Raw genomic sequence first — 20891 nt, forward strand, 5'->3', positions numbered from 1 at the left:
AGAAGGTCAATAAATGATGCATGACAGTCAAACTTGAGCTCTTTAAATAAATTCTACAAGAAAGAGAGAAAAAAGTCCCCCACAGAACTTTCCAAAAATGACAAAAATCGGATAAGAAATAAGGAAGATATGACATTTTGAAATTTCACATTTTCAAAAAACAATTCTTGACCAGTCCTTATGAATATTCAAATGAGCGAATTGATGATGTCATACTCATGCCCTCGCAATTTCTCACGTATGTTTCAATTTGTATAATGAAGTTCGAAAATTTTTTTTTTTTGCTTATTTGTGTGTGTTTTTTTTTTCACTAATAATATTTCCATACCAACATATCATATCAGAACAAACATCAACATCGTTCCCGAGTTTTTATTTTGGGTGGTTTTAAGGTAAGTTTTATATTCATACAGCTGGATATGAGATTTTGTCATTTCTGTACATAAAAAACAAGAAATCATTGTGATAGCATGACACCATCAATTTGCTGATAAGAATATTCATAACGACTGCTCAAGAAATGTTTTTAAAAGATTTTGAAATTTTGAATGTCGATAACTCCTTATTTCTTAACCAATTTTGATCATTTTTGTAACTGTTCTGCGGTGACTTTTTTTTTCTTTCTGAAGATATTGATAACATTCTGGATTTCTTCTTTGATAGATTTTTAGACGGGTTTTTATATGATATTTGAAGAGATTGAAAAACAACCATAAATATATGATAGAGAGAGAGAGAGAGAGAAAGAGAGATATGTAATGGATTATAGACGCAAATAAAATTAATGTTCTTCTATATATGAAAACAAATGATTGAATATGTTACATAAAATGGCAGTCCCCCACCATGCAGTCGCCTTCTATACTTTGATTCTGAAAATTCAATTGATTTCATTTCTGTGAGATATGCAGCCATGCATTTTACAGCTGATGAGAGACACGTTCTATGAGGGGCCATCAATGGTTTCCTAAGAATACGAATGAAGCATCTATAGGGCCTATAGACTGTACAGCTAATGATTTCATGAACCTTGCATGTATGGCATGATCAATGCTTCTCACAAATTTCCGTACATTTGTATATAAAAATTATCTTTTCCTGTTTATCTTTTTTATTCCCCTCTCTCTATAAAAAGCGCATAGAGACCTTGCCAACCGTGCATATACGCTAGGCCTATTTCAAGAATGGTAATATAATCGCTATCGTTGGCTGTCGCGCAGTTACATTTGGGCTGGGAAATCTTACTGCGGTAGCCCGCTATGTTTATTGTTTACGTAGAATGAATGAATAGCCGTGCACTTCACAGCTGCACAGCCACAGGAAATGTTGAGGGGTCTCTAATGAGCGAGAAAGCCTTGCACAGGAGACGTTAATTTTTCGCTTTTCCTCTCACGTTGTCGGCAACTCAATGCTCATTTCATGTCGATAACTCCGGAGCGAAAATGTCGAAGAGACAACGGCTGATGCTTGCAGACATAGAATCGGTGGAAAACACTTGCAATAGTGACCCAGCATGTCCCTTTGTTGGTAAGTCTTGTGTTATGTTAGTCATCACTCAGAAAGGAGCGTTTCAATATCGGGTGAACAATCAGCTCTCGTGCACAGTAATGTGCTCATGAGACTGAGAGTGCCTCATTGTCCATTGGTGTCATCGTGAAATGAATGCTCTCAGTCTCATCTCTGAAGATATTAGATCTATTTCAAACTTGCAAAGTAATTTACGAACATATTGTAGTCAGTAGACACAATAGGCCTACACAATCACAAGCAAGCAAGTAAGTGGATTTTAGCTCAAGGACAATGAATAAGAATAGACCTAGGCCTCTTTAACTTGAAAGATCTCTATCTAGTTCTAGATCTCACTGAATTGCTGGTAGTAGAGCCTTACCCATCCATGGTACTTTTATCATGCAAAATAGCATAGCTACCAGGAGACCATCAAGATCATAACTTGGCCCTGGCCCTGATCGATGGTATAAAATTTACTGATAAAAAGGAATTAGACACTCTAGACTACATGTAAATTTGCTATTGCTTTTGTCACAGGTCTGTAATACAGTTTGCGCTCGTACAGTGTAATTGTAGTCATAGTTTCACCCATGTGTGGTGAGCATCCTTGTCTATCAAAACTCATACAAAACGATAATCATGCTATCATTGGTCATTCTATTTCTACTCTTGAGTTTTTCTTGTTCTGAAATTTGAATAATACATGTACCCATAACACTAGCAATGTTTAACTGTTGTATTACTCAAAAGTACAATACATAAATGGTAAGTTTCAGATCTTTATGTGCAATGTTTAAACACCAGTCCATATGTTTGTACATCAGTACTTTGCGAAAGTTAAGTATGTGTCTGAGGGAATATGAAATCCATTAAGGGGAACAGACTGATCACATTAAAGGGAAGATAAACCCCAAGAACAATGTGGATTGAGTGAAAGCAGCAACATTAGTAGAACACATCAGTGAAAGTTTGAAGAAAATCGGACAATCGATGCAAAAGTTATGAATTTTTAAAGTTTTGGTGTTGGAACCGCTGGATGAGGAGACTACTAGAGGTTATGACGTATGAGTGGACTACAATATAAAGAAAATGTAAAGAAAATACTACAAAAATCCATATTTCATGAAAATTACCAATTCCATCAACTTGATATTTACATATGTTAAGGGTAGCAATTATCCCCCCTGCTTTCTGAAAGCGGTTGGTCCACTGCTCTTTCATAATTCCAGAAAAGTGAATTTTTGTTGAATGTCCTTTATATTTTCTTTGTATTGTTGTCCACTCATACGTCATATCCTCTAGTAGTCTCCTCATCCAGCGGTTCCAACACCAAAACTTTAAAAATTCATAACTTTTGCATCGATTGTCCGATTTTTCTCAAACTTTCACTGATGTGTTCTACTAATGTTGCTGCTTTCACTCAATCCACATTGCTCTTTGGGTTTACTTTCCCTTTAAAATATTATACTATTTTTGTGTGAGAGAGTGAGAGATGTGATTTTTAAGCACATCATTCCTTTTAAGATGTAGAATATGAGATTGTAGTTCATTTAAGTAGCATTAAAGTTCCTCAATCCTAAAATAATAACAATGATGATGATGATGATAATAATGATAATAGTAATAATAATAATAATAATGATAATGATAATAAAATAATAATAATAAAAATACCTGGATGTAGACTGTGAGGAGGGCTGAATTCAACTGTATGATTAATAGTACTTTGCATGAACTTCAATCAGCAGATCTCCTGTGAATTAAGAAAGAAAATGGACTCTTCTTTCAAGCTGTGCAGAATTTGTCATACCTTACAAGACAGACTTTCAGGCAATGATTCTGAGCAGAATAATGCATTCAACTTTTAATCCAGAAAGTAAGTTTAATGCCAATGTACCGGGTATAAAATGTGCATGTTGATTCATCATATTTTAGCAAGCTTGAACAAGCCAAAGCTGGGGGTTGATGCTTGTACAATTCCAGTAGGTTTGATTTAATTTACTTAGACTCGACTGTACATGTACAGTTCTACATTTATATAATGCTCATTGTAATACCTGATGTTTGCATATCATGCAATTCATGCTCATGCACACAGAAACAAACACACGCACACACACACACACACACACACACACACACTCTAGAGTGTTCGTTTGCAACCCATACAAATTGTACACATTACACTTGTGCATCGTAATACACATATGATGCCAGTGAAGTATTGCATTCAAAACCTGCCTTGCAGGTACATGTACACTGTACTGTAAGTATAGAGGGAGGCCTTTGTGGCATTGTTTATGCTACAGTACATACATGAATATACACAAACCCAGACATCAAGGTACTAAATGATATTGTGCGACTCCGAATACCGAACTCCGAATAGCACACAAGGTGTACATTGTATATGCACTTGTATACAATGTAGATAGAATGTAGATATGATCCCCAGAAAATGATCTAGGCTGTAGACAAGTGTATGTGTATATTATTGTGTGATACATGAAGTGACCCAATTGCCCATAAATACATGTACATGTGACATGATAGACATGATAAGACAGGATACACCACTTGTCTGAAGAAAAAAAAACAGAACAAAACAAAGGCAAGGGGGGGGGGGGGTATGTAAGGAAAAGAAATGGGAGACTGCAATGAGACTCCTGTGTGAGTGGTCATAAATTTGGGTTAAGGTGCAATTACTGTGGGGTAATGACAGATTGCAAGTCACACTTTATCCACTGTTCATGATAGGCCTTCTATTATTACCAGACATTGAGGTCTGCTTGATTGAGACTTGGCATAAAAAAAAAAAAAAAAAGGGAAAAAAAGGCACAGACAGGAAGACCCATGGGGAAATGAATGTCTGAGGAATTGTTTGGTTGTTGTTGGTTTTTTTTGCCAGTCACTTAAAAAAAGTTGAATTCTTTACTTGTGAGTGACTATGAAGGTACGCCTGTACTTTACAATGTATAAAGGCATGAAAATTAATGCAGGACCACAGTGTGGATGAATAACTTCACCATGGATTTTGGTTAATTTTCAAAATTATCCAATACACAGGGCTGCACACTAACCCATTTTTCTACTGGTCCAACCTGTCTGACGGACCAGTAGGTACTGTACATGTACTCAGTTTTTTTCTATTTTTTACTGGTCCATTCCTGAAAAAGTTACTGGTCTGCCAGTGATTTTTACTGGTCCTAGACCATCGGACTAGTGCCAGTGTGTAGCGTTGTAATACATATTAATTTGTTATTCTAGCAGAATTTAAAAATACATGTATACCTAGTTATTCTGCATGCTTCTCTTTTTTTTTTATAGTGAGTATAGCATGTCTTTAACTAGATCTGGGGCATACATTTATCATCAAAATCCAGTGCAAATTTTATCCAGTTGCTCTTGTCAAAGACAATATAAATAGAACATTCTAGAATAAGTAAAATAAAGTAAGAAAAAGTTATAGCCAAAACACTGCAGGCCCTCTACGAGCCTGTGTACATTGTATACAGTCCATGTTGCCATGTGAGGTTTTATCCTTTCTAATATAAAGAATTTCCATCCAGTGGGTTGAGGATTACTCTGCTAATGCCCTTGTAGAGCATTTAGACATTTTTGATTTGAATGCAGTATTGACTCTTGTTGATCTGTTGCTGGTGTGTGTTTTGTAATTGTGCAAAAGCACTCGAGCTTTACATAGCAGACAATGCTTCTATACAGAATATCAGTGCCTCCATTTTTTTTTTCTTCTTTTTAGGTGATCCGAGTATCCTCTCGGATCACCTTCTGTATCTGTACTGATTCTTTGTTTTTCTTCTTCTTTTTCTTTTTTCTCCTCAAAAGTTGTGCAGAGGTTAGCTCAGAAAGTCCTCTTCCTATCAATGTCAAAATTATACCATGTATGTATCATGTCCCAAAGACGACAGCGCAAGTAAAATCATTGTGATCAGTCGACCGTGACGTCACTATGACGTCATTATATGAAAACACATTCTCATTCATATCTCATTAATGGAATGGAATTATTCAATGAAATTTACGTCACATATATTTCAAGTCAAGCGCATTCTACTCATATTCTCAAAATTTATATTTATCCTTAAAGCGTGCGCGTACGCGCGCGTTGAAATATTTGTATGCTCAAATCGAGCTCAAAATTTTTTTGCATACGTTTCAGACAATTTGGAGCATTTTTTGAAAAATTGAAAAAAATGGACGGACGCGTACGTGCGCGCACATATACGCACGCACAGCTCTTATGCAATAGAAATTTCCCATTTTTTCACACTTATCGGATGCCTGAAATGTCCAGGAATATTTCTACCAAGTTTCAAGTCAATCCGACTCAATATGACGTCATACGGGCCCGTCAAAGTTGAAATTCCGCGCGCGCGTCAATGGCGATATACAGTGCAACTATGCCAAAAAAAAGCCAATTTTAATTCCGATTTTACTCGTCAGAATGGACGGTGACCCCCCATTTTCGTTACATATTCTGAAAGCTGATGAGTTGTAAATATCATTTCATGGGTTGGCGATGCTGGAAAAGTGGTTAAAAGATATCAAATCTCTTAATAAAATAAAAGAAGTAAATTTTCAAAATTACGTCATCAAATTTCAAGGTCACTCGAGCGTATCTCACTTATCCTTTGCCAATTTGTACCCAAATTTCGATATGTTGTAGTTTATTAAATGCTCTTTCATTAATATAATAACAACATTTTGATTAGATGACGGCATCACCTCGTAAAAATGGATTGAAAGTAATCTTGTCAAATTTGACCAGTTTACGTGTTATCTCTATGGAAGTGCAGTTTTTCTGGAAATGAAAATTGACATGACTATCTTTTTCGAGCACTAGCTCACTTATGCTTCGGTGAATTTCTCCCAGATTTTAGTATGTTGTAGCTGAGACTTTGGGCTATCGTGATTGTGCCCTCCATTTTTTCATACGATGTCGGCATCACGTCGAAAAACTTGGTTGAAAATGGCACGAGGCTTCGATGCAGCGTCATTTTGCTTAATACACAGGGCCTATGGAGAATGAAATAGGTCATTGCGTAGCGCATCCGACTCGTAATCCTAAGGTCCCTGGTTCGAGGCTCACCCCTGCCAATATTTTTTTTGATTTTTTTAAACACTTTTTTTCTTCTTTTTCTTTAGTTAATCTTAATCTCCCTTTCCTTACTTTATCTTTTTCTGATTTTTTTCTGCTTCTCCTTCAAATTTCTATAAAACTAGAGATTGTAATTTGTCATCACTGACAAATTAAGGTGATCCGATTTCTTTTTTAATCAATGATTCGAGTCGTGATAGTGCAAAGTCTCAGCTACAACATACTAAAATCTGAGAGAAATTCACCGAAGCATAAGTAAGATAGTGCTCGATAAAGAGAGTCATGTCAATTTTCACATCTAAAAAATTCCCTCCCATAGAGATAACACGTCATAGCGAAAATAGAAAATATGACCTTTGACCCCACTTTGCACAGACAAGATGGCATCTGAGCAAAAAGTGGTTATTTTATGAAATGATCCCTGTAACATGGTCTTTACGTGTGCAAAATATGGGAAAGATAAGACATGTATTCACCAAGATACAGGATGAAACATCTATGACCTTTGACCCTAATTTACATACCCAAGATGGCGTCTGATCAAGTCGTTGTTATTTTATGAAATAATGTTCGTGACATGAACTAAACATGTGCAAAATATGGTGGTGATAGGGTATGTTTTTCTTGAGTTATTGCACATAACGTTGCAAAAAGAAAGAAATATTTCAATACATCGAAGATAAACTTTAAATTCAAGTAACTTTTTTGACGTGATCCCGACATCGTATGAAAAAACGAAGGGCACAGTTACGATAGCCCAAAGTCTCAGCTACAACATATTAAAATCTGGGAAAAATTCACCGAAGCATAAGTGAGATAGTGCTCGAAAAAGATAGTCATGTCAATTTTCACTTCCAGAAAGACTGCTCTCCCATAGAGATAACACGTAAACTGGTCAAATTTTACAAGGATACTTTCAATCCATTTTTACGAGGTGATGACGTCATCCAATCAAAATCTTGTAATTATAAATATGAAAGAACATTAAATAAGCTACAACATACTGAAAGTTAGGTGAAACTCGGCAAAGGATAAGTGAGATACGCTCGAGTGAACTTGAATTTTGATGACGTCATTTTGAAAATTTACTTTTTTTACTTTTTTAAGAAATTTGATATCTTTTAATCATTTTTTCAGTATCGCCAACCCATGAAATGATATGTACAACTCATCAGCTTTCAAAATATGTAAAGAAAATGGGGGGTCACCGTCCATCCTGACGAGTAAAATCGGATTTAAATTTGGCGGTTTTTTGGCATTGTTGCACTGTATATCGCCATTGACGCGCGCGCGGAATTTCAACTTTGACGGGCCCGTATGACGTCATATTGAGTCGGATTGACTTGAAACTTGGTAGAAACATTCTTTGACATTTCAGACATCCGATACGTGTGAAAAGACGGGAAATTTCTATTGCATATGAGCTGTGCGTGCGTATATGCGCGCGCGCGTACGCGTCCGTCGATTTTTTCTGAAATACTCCAAATGACCTGAAACGTGTGCAAAACAATTTTGAGCTCGATTGGAGCATGTTAAAATTTCAACGCGCGCGTACGCGCTCGTTTACTATGAACGTGACTAAATTTTATGAAATATATCAATAGAGCTTGACATGAACTATATGATATGTAAATTTCATTGAGAAAATCCATTCCATTAATGAGATACGAATGTGAACGTGTTTTCAGATAATGACGTCATAGTGACGTCATGGTTGACTGATCACAGTGATACATTAGATCTGTCGTCCTTATGACGTGATACATATATGGTATCAGTTTAGAAGTGATAGGTGAATGACTTTTAGAGTTAACCGCTGCACAACATTTGAGGAGAAAGAAATAAAGAAGAAGAAGAAGAAGAAGAAGAAAGAATCCGTACAGATACAATAGGTGATCCGAGAGGATACTCGGATCACCTAATAACATGATTTTTTCTTTATTTTTCTTTCTTTCTACTACTTTCTTTGCAATAGATGAACAACAACAATGGCTATCAGTCCCATATTTTGCACATGTTTAGTACATGTCACGTACATTATTTCATAATATAACAACTACTTGATCGGACACCATCTTGGGTATGTAAATTAGGGTCAAAGGTCATAAATGTTTCATCCTGTATCTTGGTGAATACATGTCCTATCTTTCCCATATTTTGCACACGCAAAGACCATGTTACAAGAATCATTTCATAAAATAATCACTTTTTGCTTAGACGCCATCTTAGGTGTGCAAAGTGAGGTCAAAGGTCAAATATACTTCATTCTGTATTTCCGTTAGTGTATACGGAATTCGGTACCAAAGATGGCAGGTCTCATCCCCTTTTCTAAATGAGAATCCAAACATCACACAGCCAATGTCCCGTCAACACAGATGAAACCTGTATGGTCACGAATATTTGGATCAGGACTCAAATCATTGATTTTCGAAGAGATCGGATCACCTAATTTGTCAGTCTTGACAAATTCCGAGTCTAGTTTTCTTTCTTAAATTGTTGTGACCCGAAAGAGGAAGGTTGCTGGCATCATATGTTTGATCTGAATCAATGTCTACGAATCTCGGGCTCTGCCCTTGGGTGTGAGTCTCATAACAATGAGCAATGAAAACAATGATTTATTTTCAGTCATAATAAATGCTTTTCATGCACCAGCTCTGTGTTCCATCAACAGGTAACACAGTGCACAAACTTTTTGATGTAATCTACAAGTGTAGTTGTCTTGAATGAAGTCTAGACTGCCATTTTCCAGCTCATTGAGAGTATCATACTCGTAGAAAGACTACAAAGAAATAGTTTGCAGGCACAAACCCTTGGTGGTCGTAAAGGAGTCTGCGCCAAGACTACTACATGCACCACTTTGGCACTGTCCCATAGGCCCTGTGTTGAAGCTTCTCCCATTGGGAGAGGCTGCAGTGTAGTGGTGCGTGTATTAGTCTTGGCGCATGCAGACTCCTATACGACCAACAAGGGTTTGTGCCTGCAAACTAACAAAGAAAGGCACAGTACAATCGTATGATGTTGTTACCGAAATGAAGAGTGTGTATTGTATGAATTAAGTTTTTCCCCATATCATTGTCACCCACATTTGTCATTGTGCCGCATACTGAACTGTGTACTTAACATTTATAAACATTTACACTGTACAGGAACAAATGTACGTGTACATGTCCTTGATCGTGCACTTCTACAAATTATCATTCCATAATGCTTGATCCAAGTGTGTTCGAAACTCCAAGACCTCTGTCAGAGTTTACATGTTCATATGATCTGTTTACATAACTAAAGATGGGTATTTTTTTTTATCACAAGCACGAAAACAATGACTACAAAGCAAGTAGAAAATACAGTTTATACTACCAAGGAGGTTGAAGAGATGGAGTAACAACAGAGTTATTCCCTTTGATCTATGTTCGAAGCCGCCGCTCAAAAATATTTGAAGCATGTGCCAAACAGAATCTGCCGCGCCGATACGAAGACAATTGACTCGTGTCTCATTGCATAATCACCAGCTACTTTCAAAGGAAGATATGTCTTCGTGATGGTAATTACTTTTCGCTGTCCCTTCTTATAAAAGCTAGGTGGTACAGACACGAGGATGCGCGAACAGAAATTGAGGAAAAAATGCTGAAATGAAAATGAAAATTGCTCCTACTGGGCATATGCGGGCACTAATCTGATATATCTATCAATAAAGAATTATACTTGAAGATTAAACCTACATGTTAGTTTCATTTAGGGAAATTAAGTCAAAAAGTGATAAAACCAGCTTTCCAGGATGGTACAGTTTTAAACATTTTCACATAATACAGCTCTGATTTACACTTTTGCGCAAATTTCTGAACGGAATTGACTTTTGTTTTACATGCTTTATTATTAAGTGAAATTTCATTTCATTTAATAAACAGATGAGCAAAATATGGCCAACATTATGATAACATTCAAAATGAATCTTCAGATTTCTCAGCAAGACTGCGGCTTGGAACATCGATCATCAAAGGCACAAGTGCACCTGTGGAATTCTTTTGTACATCAATAGAAATCTGACAACTGTTTGAATAAATTACAGCCAGTTGGAACTCCATGTATACAACCTCCTTGATACTACTATTAGTCAGGTCGCTTAGTGAAATTACCGTTACACGGCGGATAAAAGCACCAAATTTGGAGAGATGACCCTTCATGACCTACTCATTGATATTTGAGTAGGAGCCCTCTGTATTTTTTTTATTTTCATGGTATAAATGCTGAATTTCATTTTGTAGAAAATATCGCGGGCATGAAACTTTCGCAAATTCGCGAGGAGCTAATATTTGCAAAAGCAAAATGCGCGCGATTCTAACCAATGCATTTGATGCCAGTGGCAATTCGCGGAATTTTCATGCTGCGAAAAAGACCGTCGGCTCTAAGTCACGAATCATTCGTGTCGTGAAAATAACACCGTATTTATGTATCTGAGAGAGTAAAGTAACAATAAAACGAGGTTCACATTTGTTGTACATGTTTCAAGTTTCATGGAACTGGAAAACAGGAACCCAATCTTGAATTCCTAGATCAACAAAGCATTTGAAACACGGAGGTGGTTGAATTAATGACCGATTTATGAAGAGAAAAACGCTTAATGCTGTTAAGGTGTCACAGTCTCTAATATTCCCAGTTTGATTATGTATACAATATCAAAGGGGCTTGGAACGTTTTCTAATGTCAAGGGGGTGGGACATCACTGACCTTTGAACACCCCCCCCTCCCTCAACGGTTCGCATCCCCCTCCATTCCCCCCCCCCCCCCATCATTAGAAAACGTTCTGCAGCCCCTTTAAAGGTATTAGCCCACTTTTGTAAACCTGCAGCAATTGGTCTCATAGTTAGCATGGAGTTTGGGTATGATTGCAGTAACACCTGTGCAAAATTTCGTTCCAATTAGTCCATTACTTTCATAAAAATAAATGAAAATGCACCGTAATCCGTATGCATGCGTATATAACGCTCGCTAGCTCCGGTCCACGTACGTGTTACATGTACAATGTATGTAGCTATAGCCCGCGCTCGTAATTCAATTTTGGGTCGGGTTGACCCGGTTTGAAAATTGATTTTAAAACGATGATTTTCTCTCTTTTATCGAATGGTATAGACAAAGAGTGACAGGTGAGGTATGTTACTGTTATAACTTGTACTTGAAGTCATATTGGACCTGTTTTATGCAGTTTTGATTTTCGTGGGTTTGCAAATGTTGGCTAGTACCTTTAATATCGGGTCTATATTTATGTACATGTATAGTACATAAGTCTGAACCGCCAATAGTACATCATACTGTGACACCTCAACAGCATTTTCTATTCATAAATCGTAATATATTCAATAACCTCCATGTTTCAAATGCTTTGATCACGGAATTCAAGATTGGGTTCATGTTTTCTAGTTCCATGAAAAATGAAAAAATACAACAAATTTAAACCTCTTTTTTGTTAGTTTACTTCCTCAGATACATAAATACAGTGTTATATTCACGACATGAAATTTTCGCACATTGGAGCTGACGGTCTTTTCGCAGCATGAAAATTCAGCGAATTGCCACTGGCATCTAATGCATTGTTTAGAATCGCGCGCATTTTGCTTTTGCGAATATTAGCTCCTCGCGAATTTGCGAAAGTTTCATGCCCGCAAAATTTTCTGCAAATTGAAATTCAGCATTTATACCAGGAAAATGAAAATTTTACAGAGGGCTCCTACTCAAATGTCAATGAGTAGGTCCTGAGGGGTCATCTCTCCAAATTTGGTGCTTTTATCCGCCGTGTAACGGTAATCTCAATATTTGACATTAAGCGACCTGACTATATAGCTAATACCATGTGTAGATGATGAGATCACAACATTCCTCTGAAATGTTTTTTTTTTTTTTTTTTTTTTTGATGTTGAGTTCGAGGAATGGACCATGAATAATTCAAAGTAGTCAGACATGTTTGCCATTTTTCTAACTAATAGACAATGGAAGTGACAGCCATGAATTTTACATTGTCTGACACATTTCTCTGGAAAAAAAAAAGTGAATGCCCACAAACTACACTGTATATTTTATTCTTATGTTCCCGAAGGAAGCAGAATTGTGTATGGCTGCCAGCCACACATCTTTTTCTCTAGGTCATTCATGGAAATTAACTGGTTTTTTTTTTTTTTTTTTTTTTTAGGGGGGGGGGGGGAGTGGGAAAGTTCATTTTTCTATGACTTTTGTCCTGACAAGTGTTGTAGGCAGCCTCATGCACTGTAAATTGTTTTCTACTGTATAAGCTTTCAACGCTTTCATTGTGCCTCATTGAGCGTGTTTCTACTGAGCGACGAAAATTCGAGGTGATGCCAGCCGATGTGTGGTGACACCGGCCGATGCCGGCCGATACCGGCCGATGCGTGGTGACACCTCGAATTTTTCCTCAGTAGAAACAGATCGGGTAGTGGCCGATGCCGGGTGATGCGAGGTGCTCCGTCGTCCATCTATTGAGGTGGTCGATGCGTGGTGACGCGAAGGACGATTCTCAGTAGAAACACACCGGGTAGCGAAATTCGTGGTGTATCGGACGTCTAGAATTTCTCCCCGCGCTTTTCTATCGCAAAATACGTGTGTACACACAGCGACCGTGTTGGCATCATGCTTTGTTTGTACCAACTCGCTTGTGTACGTGTTATAGGCCCTATACGTTACGTTACATGTGAATTGTGGCATTCATCGTCTATTGTTCGCGTGATTAACAGCCTAACTTATTGCATTACTAAGCCCTCATCATTTACTTTGATTTTACACCGCGTTATTTCATTTTATATTGTCTCGAATCGCGAGAGTACAACATTAGTATGTCGCAGCCTTGAGAAAATCTCAACTGGACCCTCGATCTCCAAAGATTTCTCATCAGTCAGTGGCAGGATACCAGTATGTTAGTTCGGGGTATATTGGATGGGGAGACGAAATGGCTTATCAAAAAATAGCCGACGCAGTAGCAAAGCAGGCAGGGTTCAGTACAGTGCGCGCGTGACCCAATCTGTGACCTAAAAATACCTGACTTCCGGAATCGCCGCATTTGCACGTCACCTTTGCATCACCTCGTATTTTATCGCTCAGTAGAAACAGCTCGAGTGGTCGTAAAATACGAGGTGCTGCGTTGGACAAAATTCGTGGCGATGCCAGGGATGTGAGGTGCTCTCAGTAGAAACACGCTCATTATGCCAATATTTGTATTGTGTGATGTCACTTGATTCATCAGAGGACTCTAATTTAAATCAATCGGTGACCCTTGATTTATCTTTCATTATAGTTTTCCTTATTATTTTTCATAATTGTCAGTGATATCAATTTTATGATTAAATCCATTGAATGATAAACCAGCCTATTGTTCCTGTACCAAGAATGTTGAACAGTGTTTTAATGGAAACCATGCATATTGTTTAGTTGTTGCCGTGGCAGACGGTCCTCTTGTCGACTTTCTGTATTATAATATCAAGAATAACTGTGGTTTTATGAATTAAGTTTGAATGGATACAGCTGACCCCTGTATGTACTGTACAGTGTATTTAAATGTGAAGGTATGCATGAAATTTGAACTTGGCTGTGAATTATTTTATTCTTTAGAAGGCTTTAGGTTAACAAATATATTATAAAAGATGTAGGTCATCATTGTGGATAATAAGCCAATGCCATAATCATCCACAAATTTGATGTACATGTATGTTAAATGTGTAGATGAAACAAAGAGGGCAGGTGGAAATCTTTTCCAAGTGGCAATAAATTCTGCATACATTTCGTTAAAATTACTAGTGTCATTAAAGATTACCCATATGACCCACATGTACTTTGAAACAGTGCAGTTAAATCAGTTTATACCTTGATGAGCTTCTCAAAAAGTGCTAGGATATATACCAGATGGTAATGCAAAGTTTAATATGCATACATGTACCTGAAGCTGAAACAAAGGTTGATCTAATAAGCAAAAAGCTTGCCCAACATACAGTTGTAGCAACAGTTTGTGCATACAAATAATACTAAGAGTCCTATTTAGAGTCATCATTCTATGCATTTGATGTACATTTGTAAACAGGTTGATAGGATACACACACACAATTGCTACCAGGTCCTCAAGAGGGGGGGGGGGGGGGGGGGGGGGAATCTGTATGTTTACATAGTTGTAAGTACATTAGGCCTACCACGGTACCTTGTAAACAAGCCTATTGCATAGTTTTACACAGACCGTAAGGTGATGTACGTGCATTCACATTTAGTAAACATCGAAATTGTATGGTGCAATCTGCATTGGTATCTACTGTACAGGGCATCATAGCCATTCCTTGACAAGTTGACATTTTATGTTGAAAGATCAGGTGACGAACAAGCAGGCACCTTGGTAGTGAAAGCTTGGAGCTTTTGTAATCGGTTTGGGAGATCAGTGACAAGAATTCATGGGATAAAGAGCAAGTCCTGGGAATTTAGCCATGATGTTATGTCTGACACTACAATCACACTATAAATAGATTGCTGACTCACCCCAGGCAGACACAGGGCTCACAATATACTCCAGCTTATTTGTGGATGCTCTATCAAAAGAGGACAACCACTACAGTATATTGCATAGAATTTTTGTGCTTCCCATTTTTTTTTAGGTGCATATATATATAGGGCCTAATGTTCATTTTGTAGTAGAACTGTCACCATACACAGTAAGGTACATGTATGACTGCAAGATGGTACTGTAAAACCAGAAATATTTGCGTGCATTTTAATTTCATGAGAGCCAAAATTTCGTGAGAGCCAAGATTCACAAAATTACAATGTATGCGAAAGTTCCTCAGCTTTACATGCATTGAATGCCAATAACAATTTGCAAAAATTTCATGCTGTGGGAAAAAAAAAAATGTTGCCTACAGTGCAATTTGCAAAAATGTCATGCTGCAAAAATATCTTGCTTTACAGTATCTGTAGTTGAAATCTCACTTGTCAAGTTTTGAATGATGACTGCTACTCACAAAATGAAAAGACTGCTGATTAGGCAGGTTTTCTGATTTATTATTCAGATTTGAAGATCTGTATATTTGCACAGACAAGTGCCTTGATTTGGAGAATAATTAAGTTCAGTTGGACCCTCGCAACCACAAAATTTAACAGCACGCGAAAATGTCCTCCAAGTAGCAATTCGCGAAAATATCTGTACGCGAAAATTTCAGCTCGTACAGTATGTACAGTGTAGATCAATGTGTATTGGTGTAAACCATACCAGTTTGTATGTGCAGCATTCCAGTTATACCATAAATTTAATTTTGAATGTGTTACTCTGTTTTGCAGTGTACATTGTAATTGTATAACGGTACTTCCTTTCATAGAACTTGTCATGGAGTTTATGATATGTTTCCTTTTCTTCAAATTCATGAATTTCTTCCGTCGAGATGTTTTCATTGCAACTGATTGACAAATTGCCCTACATCGACGTATAAAATAAGCACTGAATTGATCAGTGTTTTTTAGTAGTAGCCATGATAAAAATCATGGGCGTACATACTCGAGCAGGATTCGAACCTACGACCTCCTGATCACCGGACAGGCGTCATCTCCACTAGACCACCGAGCTTTCGCCTGACAGCAAGTGTTGGTTCTAATCCTTATAGCATGCAGCGGGTACTGCTTTGTTATTCAAATTCATGAATTTCTTCCGTCGAGATGTTTTCATTGCAACTGATTGACAAATTGCCCTACATCGACGTATAAAATAAGCACTGAATTGATCAGTGTTTTTTAGTAGTAGCCATGATAAAAATCATGGGCGTACATACTCGAGCAGGATTCGAACCTACGACCTCCTGATCACCGGACAGGCGTCATCTCCACTAGACCACCGAGCTTTCGCCCGACAGCAAGTGTTGGTTCTAATCCTTATAGCATGCAGCGGGTACTGCTTTGTTATTCAAATTCATGAATTTCTTCCGTCGAGATGTTTTCATTGCAACTGATTGACAAATTGCCCTACATCGACGTATAAAATAAGCACTGAATTGATCAGTGTTTTTTAGTAGTAGCCATGATAAAAATCATGGGCGTACATACTCGAGCAGGATTCGAACCTACGACCTCCTGATCACCGGACAGGCGTCATCTCCACTAGACCACCGAGCTTTCGCCCGACAGCAAGTGTTGGTTCTAATCCTTATAGCATGCAGCGGGTACTGCTTTGTTATTCAAATTCATGAATTTCTTCCGTCGAGATGTTTTCATTGCAACTGATTGACAAATTGCCCTACATCGACGTATAAAATAAGCACTGAATTGATCAGTGTTTTTTAGTAGTAGCCATGATAAAAATCATGGGCGTACATACTCGAGCAGGATTCGAACCTACGACCTCCTGATCACCGGACAGGCGTCATCTCCACTAGACCACCGAGCTTTCGCCCGACAGCAAGTGTTGGTTCTAATCCTTATAGCATGCAGCGGGTACTGCTTTGTTATTCAAATTCATGAATTTCTTCCGTCGAGATGTTTTCATTGCAACTGATTGACAAATTGCCCTACATCGACGTATAAAATAAGCACTGAATTGATCAGTGTTTTTTAGTAGTAGCCATGATAAAAATCATGGGCGTACATACTCGAGCAGGATTCGAACCTACGACCTCCTGATCACCGGACAGGCGTCATCTCCACTAGACCACCGAGCTTTCGCCCGACAGCAAGTGTTGGTTCTAATCCTTATAGCATGCAGCGGGTACTGCTTTGTTATTCAAATTCATGAATTTCTTCCGTCGAGATGTTTTCATTGCAACTGATTGACAAATTGCCCTACATCGACGTATAAAATAAGCACTGAATTGATCAGTGTTTTTTAGTAGTAGCCATGATAAAAATCATGGGCGTACATACTCGAGCAGGATTCGAACCTACGACCTCCTGATCACCGGACAGGCGTCATCTCCACTAGACCACCGAGCTTTCGCCCGACAGCAAGTGTTGGTTCTAATCCTTATAGCATGCAGCGGGTACTGCTTTGTTATTCAAATTCATGAATTTCTTCCGTCGAGATGTTTTCATTGCAACTGATTGACAAATTGCCCTACATCGACGTATAAAATAAGCACTGAATTGATCAGTGTTTTTTAGTAGTAGCCATGATAAAAATCATGGGCGTACATACTCGAGCAGGATTCGAACCTACGACCTCCTGATCACCGGACAGGCGTCATCTCCACTAGACCACCGAGCTTTCGCCCGACAGCAAGTGTTGGTTCTAATCCTTATAGCATGCAGCGGGTACTGCTTTGTTATTCAAATTCATGAATTTCTTCCGTCGAGATGTTTTCATTGCAACTGATTGACAAATTGCCCTACATCGACGTATAAAATAAGCACTGAATTGATCAGTGTTTTTTAGTAGTAGCCATGATAAAAATCATGGGCGTACATACTCGAGCAGGATTCGAACCTACGACCTCCTGATCACCGGACAGGCGTCATCTCCACTAGACCACCGAGCTTTCGCCCGACAGCAAGTGTTGGTTCTAATCCTTATAGCATGCAGCGGGTACTGCTTTGTTATTCAAATTCATGAATTTCTTCCGTCGAGATGTTTTCATTGCAACTGATTGACAAATTGCCCTACATCGACGTATAAAATAAGCACTGAATTGATCAGTGTTTTTTAGTAGTAGCCATGATAAAAATCATGGGCGTACATACTCGAGCAGGATTCGAACCTACGACCTCCTGATCACCGGACAGGCGTCATCTCCACTAGACCACCGAGCTTTCGCCCGACAGCAAGTGTTGGTTCTAATCCTTATAGCATGCAGCGGGTACTGCTTTGTTATTCAAATTCATGAATTTCTTCCGTCGAGATGTTTTCATTGCAACTGATTGACAAATTGCCCTACATCGACGTATAAAATAAGCACTGAATTGATCAGTGTTTTTTAGTAGTAGCCATGATAAAAATCATGGGCGTACATACTCGAGCAGGATTCGAACCTACGACCTCCTGATCACCGGACAGGCGTCATCTCCACTAGACCACCGAGCTTTCGCCCGACAGCAAGTGTTGGTTCTAATCCTTATAGCATGCAGCGGGTACTGCTTTGTTATTCAAATTCATGAATTTCTTCCGTCGAGATGTTTTCATTGCAACTGATTGACAAATTGCCCTACATCGACGTATAAAATAAGCACTGAATTGATCAGTGTTTTTTAGTAGTAGCCATGATAAAAATCATGGGCGTACAAAGCAGTACCCGCTGCATGCTATAAGGATTAGAACCAACACTTGCTGTCGGGCGAAAGCTCGGTGGTCTAGTGGAGATGACGCCTGTCCGGTGATCAGGAGGTCGTAGGTTCGAATCCTGCTCGAGTATGTACGCCCATGATTTTTATCATGGCTACTACTAAAAAACACTGATCAATTCAGTGCTTATTTTATACGTCGATGTAGGGCAATTTGTCAATCAGTTGCAATGAAAACATCTCGACGGAAGAAATTCATGAATTTGAATAACAAAGCAGTACCCGCTGCATGCTATAAGGATTAGAACCAACACTTGCTGTCGGGCGAAAGCTCGGTGGTCTAGTGGAGATGACGCCTGTCCGGTGATCAGGAGGTCGTAGGTTCGAATCCTGCTCGAGTATGTACGCCCATGATTTTTATCATGGCTACTACTAAAAAACACTGATCAATTCAGTGCTTATTTTATACGTCGATGTAGGGCAATTTGTCAATCAGTTGCAATGAAAACATCTCGACGGAAGAAATTCATGAATTTGAATAACAAAGCAGTACCCGCTGCATGCTATAAGGATTAGAACCAACACTTGCTGTCGGGCGAAAGCTCGGTGGTCTAGTGGAGATGACGCCTGTCCGGTGATCAGGAGGTCGTAGGTTCGAATCCTGCTCGAGTATGTACGCCCATGATTTTTATCATGGCTACTACTAAAAAACACTGATCAATTCAGTGCTTATTTTATACGTCGATGTAGGGCAATTTGTCAATCAGTTGCAATGAAAACATCTCGACGGAAGAAATTCATGAATTTGAATAACAAAGCAGTACCCGCTGCATGCTATAAGGATTAGAACCAACACTTGCTGTCGGGCGAAAGCTCGGTGGTCTAGTGGAGATGACGCCTGTCCGGTGATCAGGAGGTCGTAGGTTCGAATCCTGCTCGAGTATGTACGCCCATGATTTTTATCATGGCTACTACTAAAAAACACTGATCAATTCAGTGCTTATTTTATACGTCGATGTAGGGCAATTTGTCAATCAGTTGCAATGAAAACATCTCGACGGAAGAAATTCATGAATTTGAATAACAAAGCAGTACCCGCTGCATGCTATAAGGATTAGAACCAACACTTGCTGTCGGGCGAAAGCTCGGTGGTCTAGTGGAGATGACGCCTGTCCGGTGATCAGGAGGTCGTAGGTTCGAATCCTGCTCGAGTATGTACGCCCATGATTTTTATCATGGCTACTACTAAAAAACACTGATCAATTCAGTGCTTATTTTATACGTCGATGTAGGGCAATTTGTCAATCAGTTGCAATGAAAACATCTCGACGGAAGAAATTCATGAATTTGAATAACAAAGCAGTACCCGCTGCATGCTATAAGGATTAGAACCAACACTTGCTGTCGGGCGAAAGCTCGGTGGTCTAGTGGAGATGACGCCTGTCCGGTGATCAGGAGGTCGTAGGTTCGAATCCTGCTCGAGTATGTACGCCCATGATTTTTATCATGGCTACTACTAAAAAACACTGATCAATTCAGTGCTTATTTTATACGTCGATGTAGGGCAATTTGTCAATCAGTTGCAATGAAAACATCTCGACGGAAGAAATTCATGAATTTGAATAACAAAGCAGTACCCGCTGCATGCTATAAGGATTAGAACCAACACTTGCTGTCGGGCGAAAGCTCGGTGGTCTAGTGGAGATGACGCCTGTCCGGTGATCAGGAGGTCGTAGGTTCGAATCCTGCTCGAGTATGTACGCCCATGATTTTTATCATGGCTACTACTAAAAAACACTGATCAATTCAGTGCTTATTTTATACGTCGATGTAGGGCAATTTGTCAATCAGTTGCAATGAAAACATCTCGACGGAAGAAATTCATGAATTTGAATAACAAAGCAGTACCCGCTGCATGCTATAAGGATTAGAACCAACACTTGCTGTCGGGCGAAAGCTCGGTGGTCTAGTGGAGATGACGCCTGTCCGGTGATCAGGAGGTCGTAGGTTCGAATCCTGCTCGAGTATG

At 38.8% G+C, this 20891-nt stretch overlaps 1 protein-coding gene across 1 annotated transcript in view; it reads left to right on the forward strand.

The window, feature by feature from the left end:
• Positions 1-1323: 1323 nt before the first annotated feature.
• Positions 1324-20891, forward strand: part of LOC140231278 (protein mono-ADP-ribosyltransferase PARP6-like) — an 88427-nt gene continuing 68859 nt past the window's right edge. Inside the window, exon 1 of the mRNA XM_072311424.1 lies at positions 1324-1527. Coding sequence (XP_072167525.1) covers positions 1443-1527 — 85 coding nt within the window. The 5' untranslated portion in view covers positions 1324-1442. The remainder of the gene's footprint in view (positions 1528-20891) is intronic.

The sequence above is a fragment of the Diadema setosum genome, chromosome 7, assembly GCF_964275005.1.
Source record: "Diadema setosum chromosome 7, eeDiaSeto1, whole genome shotgun sequence".
NCBI classification, from domain to species: domain Eukaryota; kingdom Metazoa; phylum Echinodermata; class Echinoidea; order Diadematoida; family Diadematidae; genus Diadema; species Diadema setosum.